Raw genomic sequence first — 10,063 nt, 5'->3', positions numbered from 1 at the left:
ACAAATATGAAAGTGGTATCAAGCTGCTGAACCTCTCCTCCAGTTTATATGTAAAGTATTCAAAAATTTCAAACTTTTTCTTTACAGTTGTGGTGGTTAGATGAAAAAAACAAAAACAAACACGGTTTCTCTCCCAGGATTAAACAGTGTGGAGTTGGGGATTTTTATTTATTTATTTATTTATTTATTTTTTTTAAGATTAATCCGGCCATGGTGTATTTGCATCTGAAACAGGAATTTAAGGTAAAACAACAAAAAAAAACAATTACAAAATTGCATTACCCGTCATGTGTATAAACATGTGGAACGCGGAAGGGACATTTATATATTTAAAAAAAAAAAAAAAGCACACGTAATCAATGCAGGAACTGTTCCCTCACGTAAAGGAGGAAGTGTTCTCACCACACTACTTTCTGTTCTAGTGAAAACCTGAAGCAACTCTTTTCAATGTGGCTTTGGAACAAAACTTCGATCACAGAGCAGCCAGCGGTTTATTTTCACGTCTTTATCCTCGGATGATATCTGGATTTAAATCTGCTGTTCGTGTTGTGAGGTGAGTGCGCAGGAGAGAAGACGCGTCATGTGTTGATCTCTGCTGGCAGCTGATTTAAATCAATCATCCACCACGTATCGCAAAGGTTTGGTGGGCTGTATTTGATTGTTTTATACGTCAGCCTTAAACCCAATGATATGATTTCTTAATTTACCAAGACTGTTTAAATCCCACATGGAGTCTCTGCAGGGTTTCCAAAGTGAAATATCTTTAAATGAAAGCTACAATTGAAGTTGAAAACTCAAGCATGTCATGTATAAAACATAAAAGTAATCATAATGCAAAAAAAAAAATTTTTTTTTAAATATATATAATGGATGATTATCACTGATGTTTTCAGGTGTAATTAGTGTTTTATTGTTTATTTGAGTTACATAATATGCAATCTTAATATGTATCCTAAATAATTGTTTTGTTTTCTTCAATTATGTAGGTGAATGAATATATCTGCACCTTGTAGAGCCAGTTATATATCCTGAATTTTAGATTTTGCTGCCTGCTTCCTTGTGTTGGAAAAAGTAAAACTGCAGCTCCACCATCTTGGGTGATTACTCTATGAAATGTGTTCCTTTTTTTTTTTTAACTTTAAAGTGATAATGGTTGTTTTTGATGCACAGAGTGCATTATCCATGTTTTAGTTTCATGGAGGCTGTATGCTTTGGAAGCTGCAGCAAACAAAACAAACCAGTTGAGCTTCCTCATAATAATGACGAAAGAAGATCTGTGGTCAAATTTAAAAATCATGTGTAACATTCATACTTTTACATGTCTGAGTTAGTGAAAAACAAATAATGGAGGACATGTTTTTATTGCCACACACGGTGCAACGCAGCAGTTACTTTTAGTTTACTGTAAAATGTGGATGTAGGTTTTAGATTTGATCTCGGCTATAGGATAAAATGTCACGGGTGTTGTACCATGGACACCATTGTGAAAGCAAAATGAATCAGCATGATGCAGTATTTACTAATTATTACAACATTCCAGCAGAAAATGAGACACTCCTGGTGATATTGAAAGTTATCGCTGTACTTTGGACTCTTAAAAACCCCAAATCCAGAATATCTAATAGTCAGTGTATTTAATACCTGAAATTTTTGAGCCTACAGATTAAAAAAGAAAAAACATCCAAAACATGGATTGCTTTTCTTCCTCGTGTCATTTTCGCCTGCTACAAAGCTGTTATTGTCCTACTGAGTTGCAGTGCAGTGCATAAAGTAACGCCACCGTGGGTGTTTCTCTGTCCCGCTGTGGACTCTGCTCTCGTCCTCATGTGTAGCACAGGACTGAGCTTTTTTTTTTTTCTTTTCTTTTTTTTTTTATTGCTCACTTAAGGGGTTTTGTGAAGTAGACCAGGTGACTGGACGTAACTCGGAGAGCACGACAACACGGCCGAACCCGAGGAGTTTGAGGTTTGAAGTCGAGGTCGCAGCCGTTCTGATCTCTTTGCTTTTCTTTCTTTTAAGATTGGACCTTTTTCCTTCGGATGAAATGTCATGGTGACTCCGGAGTGCAAAGGTGACGCCACAGAGGATCCTGATCTGACGAAAGGGCCGGAGAAGGAGAAAACACTGAGGCACTTTCCTCCGTATGGCTCCATAAATGGAAACTCCACAGGAGACACCTGCCCGACATGTCGCGGCACCGGACGAATTCCCAGAGGTGGGGTTTTTCTGCTATGAAAAATCTGGACTACTATTTTGAACTATATGCAAAAATCTAAACTTTAGCTCAGTGAAACTTGAGAATATTTCTGGTTTTCCCCTTTCTTTCTTTTCTTTTTTTTTTTTTATCTAAAAAAGGAGCTTAAACACTTCCTAAACTGACACCACGCTGCATTCCTCAGATAACTTTCATTTCACACCTTTTAACAACAGGGGAAGTGTTTCTGAATCAAAAAGGCACGAATGTGTATGTGCAGCTGCTTCTGTTGGCCTACTTTCACATCATTTTTGCAGTTTAAAAACCAAACTTTTTTCCCCATGTCTCTGTACCGACAGGCCACCAGGACCAGCTGGTTGCCGTGATACCGTGTAACGATGTGAGGCTGAAACCCAGACGCACGTAAGGGACACAGTGTGTTTGTCTGTGCCTTTTGTAGTTATAATATTTGGTCTTTATGGTAGACTTTGCACGGTTTCACTGTGTCATGTATTATGAACTATTCTGCACTTTGCGTTTAGGAAGCTGTACGTGTGCATCTCCATGGCGGTGTGTCTCTTTCTCTGCTGCCTGATGCTCTTCTTCCTCTTCCCACGGAGCGTCACGCTGGCGCCCGTGTCCGTGCTGTCGTCCATGGTTTACTTCACTCCAGACACAGTTGAACTGGAGATCACGGTAAGTAAGTGCAGCCACTTGCATGTAAACTCTGCCACCTCTTTTTTTTTTGCATCGAAATCGCTTTGCTCATCATTTCTAAAAGATGTGTGGGAATTAGTTTGGCGTCATACAAAAAGGAAAAACACTGCAAGTACCTATTTGATCAACACTGAGTGTGTTTACGTCGGCATGAGTGTCCTGTTTATGAGGCCTTTCCTAGTTTTGATCATATTAGGAGATTTTTATAAAAATGTCTTTTGTAGAACTGGTCCTGGTTTCTGTAATCAGGAAATGATATTTATATGCTGTAACACAAAACAAAGACCACGTGTTTGCCCAGCCTTCTTGGTGAACTCATGAACTCTGAATTTTCTCAGAATTTAACAGTTGTGACGTGCTCGCTAACATTTTAGGAAACGGCAGAGCAGAGGTCATGACAGTTCGTTTGTCATCAGATGTTAAAGTCTCCCGTAGCTTTTTTTGTTTTGTTTTAGTGTTTGTCATGTCTCTATGCTGTTCTTTTCTCTCTCTGCTCCGACTTTGTTAGCTGCTTTAAAGCAAGAGAATAACATGCAGTGTGCCGTTTGAATTGCCTTCATGTGACAGACTGTAAATAGCTGTCAAAGTTAAGTGATGGCCAAAGTTCCCTGCGACTCTTTTAATGATGGAAAGGTGTGTTGGTTGCACCTGACGAGCTGCGTGTTTTTTTTGTTGTTGTTTTTTTTTTAGAATCTCTTCAACATCACCAACGAGAACTTTGTCCCAGTTCAGATTGTCGAGTTTACCATTCAGAGTTTGGTGGCCAAGTCCATCGTGGGGAAGGAGAAGATTTCTAACATGAGCGCCGTCCCGAACCGATCCCAGAAATCCGTGAGCATCGCACAGAATAATAAATATACTGTATATTGGTCATGTAATGAATTTATAACCTTTATATCTTTTTTTTGCAGTACCCCATTAAAGTTAACCTGCCTGTTAAGAGTGATGGATTAATGTAAGAAATGAGCTTTCATTTTCTGTAAATCACAGTTTCTAACTGAAATATTGTGTGAAAAAAAAACCACTACATGTACCGTTTAATATTTATATGTCTGAATTCAGCACGCGTGTTGTTTATCTCTTTCAGATCTTTCTGCAAGTCGAGCTCTATCAAGATTCACACGTTATTCGTGGAGCTGCAGTAAGTGTCAATCTCAATCTCTCATTCAAACGAAGACACTTGAGCATATCTCGAACCCGCAGGCTGTTAGATGCAACACGTTGCTGCAGTGCAGTATTACAAAACCCCAAAACAGGTCCTTCACAGTCGAATCTTTAAATCTGAGATATTCATTTTACATAACACAAGATGGACGTGATGGCACAGTTCAGTCCTGCTTTTAGAATCCAGCGAGTTGGATTTAAACCACAAAAATACTTTAGTGTTTTTTTTCTGTTGTCATTTCTGTTTTTTATTCTCCTTTCTGCTTTTGACGAGCTGTTTTTTTTTTTTGTTTGACCTCAAATGTGGTTTAAGGTTTTCTTGGGGGTTTTGAGCGGTTCACACTTGAGCTCAAAACGGAAATAAACGATCTTTTGGAGCTGACTGAACAAATCAAGTCCAGGAAAGCTACTGAAGCTATTTTATTTGGCACGAAGCAGCTTCTTATAAGTTCTGACTCAGCATTTGCGGAGGTCACTTGTCGTCAGCTCGTGCTGCATAACAGACACAAAGGTTCCTCTTTTTAACTTTCAAACGAAACAGAGTTTGTCACGATCTAATTGACTTGTGATAACATCATGCGTCTTGTAACCAGTGATTGAAGTAAACGGTTGATCTTGTGATAAAACTTGATAAATGATCAACTTGCAAAGTTGTCACGTGTTGGCAAACAGCTATTGCACACATTGAATAGCATTAGCACTCATGTGGAAGTCGTGTTTCTTGACCAATATTTACTCTCCTTTCAGCGTTGTTTTGGTTTCCACGATCTCCTGAGAAAAATGATGTTGCTCTCGAGCTGCTAAAGTCACTTCTATGTTCGGCAGCTAGTTGTTAGCTTTGTCTTTCTACAGCTTGGTGCTGAGTAAGTAGAGTACTGCAAGTTTCTGGCTGATGTAGCGAGAAACGAGGTTGATGAGAGTGCACTTTGGCTGTTGGAAAACCAAAACAAAGAGCTAAAAGTCACTAAAATGCTCTGTACGACTAAAGGAAAGTGCAGACGATTCTCAGTGTTTTTGTTTCTATATGTGACCTCTGACATTCAACACAGCCATTTGATCCATTGTCAATGTACAAACATTGATAAGCTTTAAATCATTAAAAATGTGCTTTTTTTTAATATATCTTTTTCTCCCCAGAATTACAATGAATATTTCCTATCTCTCTCACATGGAGCAGCTGTCTCTGGACACCTTTGAGTATATTGACTGTGGCGCCAATTCAACAACCCCACATCCAATGACATGATAAAAATCAAATGATTAGCACCAAAAAGTCGTACCTTTGTCCTCTCTGCATTGGATCTGAATGTCTGAACACATCTAATCTTATTCTGTATGTGGCTTTAGCACACCTTGAGAGTTTAATCAATCACTACCGTGTTGTAATTTAAACATATTGAGGCCTCCAGTATACATATATCCTGGCCTGGATGTGTTTTGCTCATATTTGTTTGAGATCTCGGTGTAAATCCTGATTACAGGTAAAGAAGTATCACAACATTGTGTGAAACAAGCACACCTACTAAAACGCAAAATGTTTAAACTGTGGTTGTTGTTTTTTTAAGTCATGTAAATTTTACGGTTTTTGATGAAGTTTAATTTTTTGTGTGATACAGGTTGTTGACGTGATCATCTTATCTTTTGTCATTTGCACTTTATTAAACTGTACATTACACATTCTTTTTTTAATTGATCCTCATTGTATTGATGTGGTATTAAGTTATTAGTCGCTTCAATTCCATAAAACGTCCTCATTACTCTGTACGATCAACAGACGTCACCGTGGACTGTTTTTATAGGAACCATCTTCTGCTGTCCTTCCTAGAAAGTGTTAATAGGGTTTTGGGGGATTATCCACACTGATGGAAAGACATATCAAGAGTATAACAAGTATATTTGTTTAATTGGTTTAAACCTACTCATTAAAGGCAAGGTACAAGACCTTTTTTCAACCATTTCATCCAAGTCAATAAAATATTACAAATGAAAACCGTTTGTTGAGGTATTATTTAGAGCCTTTACACAAGTGCTTTGTTCCAAGTAAAAATCCTGCACTGAAGTAAAACTCTTCCAGTATATTTCAGTAAATATACTCGCATAATTTATACAAAAGTAGCAGTATAATCTCGCAATACAGAGAAAAATGTCCCCTGTGACTTTTTCCATTACATGTTATATCAAGAGATTGTAGTTACTTGTACATTTATGTTTGAAGACATTTATATGAGGTTGCAACTAATTTCAACCTCAGCTTTTACTGTGTTGTCCTTGAGGGACAATATTTTGTTTTCATTATGATTATTTTCTTGATTAATAGAGTGATGCATTAGTTTGTAGAACTTCAGAAAATACTGAGAAATGAGCATCACAATTAACCAGAAACACTTTCAAGTATCTTTTCTAAAGATGTCTCAAATCCTTTGAAAAACTGTAAGCATTAAACTTCAGGTATTTTCTGCCAATGGACAAATTGATTATTTACTTCAAATTGCATAAAAATTTGGCTAGTCCAATATATCATATTTTACAAAGTCTTCATATGTTTTGTATGTAAAATTGTGATTTTTAAAGTAACTATTGCTGTCATTTCATATAAATGTAGAGAAGTAAAATGTACAATCTTTCCTATGTAATGCAATGGGGAGAAATATAGTGTGACTGAAAATAATACCCTCAAGTAAAGTACAAGTATCTTAAATTTGTATTCAACTACAGTAATCAGTTACATTCCACCCATGAAGAAAACATACAGGATTACAACATACTCACAAACATTGTTCTCAAAGACATTGTACACATGGTGGAGCCAAAGCATCATTACAAACTGACACTGCAGACAAGTTAGTGTATACAGTGGTATAAGATGCAGAAATGGTGGAAATCTTGGCAAATTGTTAAATATTTACAGTGTAAAAAGTGCTGAAAGGAAAAATTACATTTTTAAAAAAAAATTTCATACATGTTTGCCTTTATAATTATATTCATCCGCTATAGTCTGTATTTATCTAAGATTTTTCATCTAAAAATCTGAATTAATTCAGACTCAACTAATCTGTAGTAAAAGCTCTGCAAGAATCCTAAAGCACTGCACTGTACTTATTATTCTCAACAAAATGCAGACGCTTTATCTGTCGTCGTCGTCGTCGTCGTCCCCCTGCAGTTCGCCGCTCCACCGGCAGGGGGCCTGTAGCGGCCCTCCAGGTGGCCGTGACGTCACCGGAGCTTAAGGTTGTTCGTGAGGCTCGAGCCTCTCCAGTATCTCCTCAGCGCTGCCGGAGGAGAGCACGGGAGCACCGGAGGAGGCGAACCGCCGGGACGAGCAGCGTTTTGTTTGGAAACCATGGCTGCGTTTACCGCTTGTGGATGACGACTCCGCCGAACATTTAAAAGGTACGAAGGGTTTTTGTTTGAACGGGCAGAAGAAGAGCAGTTTCTTATTTTTACTGTTTGCCAACGTAAACGCCGTACATTTGTATTATTTTACATTGGATTTACATGTGCAGTTAATCCCTTAAAATGAACTCTGTCGGTTAAATCTGTCGAAGTTATTTATTTTTGCACAACTGACAGTCGTGATGGAAACACGCACTACAAACTACGTGCAGAGGTTTCGTGCAGAAAAACTAAGCTGGTTTATACCCTATAAGTATACATTTATTATACGATCAAGAAGCCTCCAAAAAAAAAAAAAAAAAAAAACGAGTTCAGAAACGTGACGTTGCATTTCTGCAAACTGCTGAATGGCTTTCTTAAACCATGCGACATTTCCAGGGTCACAAGTAAACACGCATCCTCCTGTCAACACGCTCTGGTGGTATTCTGTCCAAAAGGCAGATGTTGGATGGGTGTCAGGATGTCAACAACAACCGGAGTAATGCTGTTTTCAGCAGTCCTCGTAGACACTATGTGCAGAGTGGAGCGGTTGGCTGCATATTCTCCATCCGCTGCATTGAAATCAATCTGCTCCAGGAAAAGCCGTTCAGGTTTAGCAGTCTTAAAAGGATTAACCTCAGCAAATAAGAAACTGCATTAACCTCGGTTCGCCCAATTAACTGTCGTGTCAGCTCCCTAATGTGGCACTGAAAACCCACGACGTTTATTGTTTTACAGACTCAAAAAGTGACTCAAGTTTGGATTAAATCCACCGTGTCCTAAAACAGAGTGATGAATCTCAACAGGAACTACTGATGGGATGTAATCCATTAAGTACTTTTATATGCGCTTCAATCACCACGAACTACTGTTAATGTCTCTGAAATAGCCCACTCATTCCTTTAGCTCCATTATCTTCCCATTGAATGCTAACTCCCCCTCTCTGTGTTTTTGATAAGGTTCTCCGGTGCCTTCTGATCCCTTTTTTGGGAGCAAATGCCAATCTACTGAGAGAGGATTTAAATCAGGAATCTGTCACCTCACAGCTGGCTGGGAACCATGGGCAACCAGCTGACCGATATCGCTCCCAACACGTCCTTCCTGCCACACTTCCAGTCCCTGCACGTGGTGGTCATCGGCCTCGACTCGGCCGGCAAAACCTCGCTGCTCTACAGGCTCAAGCTCAAGGAGTTTGTGAAAACGATCCCCACCAAGGGCTTCAACACGGAGAAGATCAAAGTGGCTGTGGGGGCGTCTCGTGCCATAAACTTCCAGGTGTGGGACGTGGGCGGGCAGGAGAAGCTGCGCCCGCTCTGGAAGTCTTACACCCGGCGGACGGACGGGATGGTGTTCGTGGTGGACTCCACCGAGCTGGAGCGGATGGAGGAGGCCCGAGTGGAGCTGCACAAGATCACCCGCACCTCGGAGAACCAGGGAGTCCCCGTGCTCATCCTGGCCAACAAACAGGACCAGGACTCGGCGCTGTCCGTCAGCGAGGTGGAGAAGCTGCTCTGCGTTCACGAACTGAGCATGTACACGCCGCACCACGTGCAGAGCTGCAGCGCCGTGGACGGTCAGGGGCTGCAGCCGGGCCTGGAGAAACTGTACGAGATGATCCTGAAGAGGAAGAAGACGGTGAAGCACAACAGGAACAGGAAGAGATGAACTCTCGGCTCGCGCCGTGGACGTTACCTCGGGAGATTTATCAGCCGCCGAGACGCTTCCAAGCTTAATGGTCCTGTTTAAAACGGGAGAGGGATTTGTGCCAACAAAACGACGACGCGCGGCCTCGGGGGTCAGGAGACACGGATTTGCTCGTACTATCTGAAGCAGTATCGACATGCTTTGTTCGGCGATCGTGCAGCTGCCCTTTCGAACGTTGTAGATTTAAAGGAAACCTTGAGAGCATTTGGTCTTCACTAAGTGCTTTTCTACACTTGTTTTAGAGAAGATTTCTAACATGACATTTGACTGTTAACTTTAGGACTAATATACGAGCACATTTGCATCCAATGCGGCAGGCGATGATAACCTCTTGTATTCCTTCACTGGCTTGCGCAGATAGATTCTGCCCCACTAAATGGCTGTTCTTTAGTTCCACAACGTTACAGATGTTTCCCCCCCGACATATTTATTCAAGGTTTATGTATTTGTGCTGGACAGATGGGCTTTTTTTTTGTTTTTTTTTGTAAATGATATGAAATGGCGTGTGGTGACGGAGCACCGATGATATTTAGTTTGATTGCCGTGGAAGAATAATCCTAAGTGCATTCCCTTCTTAGACACAGATGTTAAGTTTCAGTTCGTATAATAGTGTTTATAAAGAAATTGTACAATTTTGTAAAACTGAAGACTTAATAAATTTAAGCACATTATTATTTTTCTATCTTGTAATTGATTTCATGCTCGAACCGTTGGCTTCGGCTTGGTGTTGTTATGAGTAGGAATAATGTTTGGGCTCACAAAAAGCTGCTATTATCCACATTTTTAATTTTAACAATGGATCACATGACTGTGTGCATGTGAAAGGGCTCACTTGTGAAAAAAAAAAAATACCCCACAAAGTAATGCACGCTTTCAACTCCACCTTTTTGGTGTTTTTCAGCGTAATCTTTT

At 39.9% G+C, this 10,063-nt stretch overlaps 2 protein-coding genes across 2 annotated transcripts; both read left to right on the top strand.

Moving 5' to 3' along the window:
• The first annotated feature begins 355 nt into the window (after window positions 1–355).
• Window positions 356–6,065, top strand: tmem106a (transmembrane protein 106A). Its single transcript, XM_069160136.1, has 8 exons — window positions 356–553; window positions 2,020–2,215; window positions 2,554–2,617; window positions 2,737–2,890; window positions 3,602–3,742; window positions 3,823–3,866; window positions 3,999–4,052; window positions 5,213–6,065. Exons 2-8 carry the CDS (start codon window positions 2,050–2,052, stop codon window positions 5,319–5,321), a joined length of 732 nt encoding a protein of 243 aa, XP_069016237.1. The 5' UTR covers window positions 356–553; window positions 2,020–2,049; the 3' UTR covers window positions 5,322–6,065.
• Window positions 6,066–7,330: 1,265 nt separating this feature from the next.
• Window positions 7,331–9,822, top strand: arl4d (ADP-ribosylation factor-like 4D). The gene is made up of 2 exons (XM_069160134.1): window positions 7,331–7,465; window positions 8,407–9,822. Exon 2 carries the CDS (start codon window positions 8,507–8,509, stop codon window positions 9,110–9,112), a length of 606 nt encoding a protein of 201 aa, XP_069016235.1. The 5' UTR covers window positions 7,331–7,465; window positions 8,407–8,506; the 3' UTR covers window positions 9,113–9,822.
• The last annotated feature ends 241 nt before the right edge of the window (window positions 9,823–10,063 follow it).

This window comes from Embiotoca jacksoni, unplaced genomic scaffold, assembly GCF_022577435.1.
Source record: "Embiotoca jacksoni isolate LCO1_2020_lvr unplaced genomic scaffold, fEmbJac1.0.p SCAF_26, whole genome shotgun sequence".
NCBI classification, from domain to species: Eukaryota; Metazoa; Chordata; class Actinopteri; family Embiotocidae; genus Embiotoca; species Embiotoca jacksoni.
This window is presented reverse-complemented; position numbering and strand designations above follow the sequence as displayed.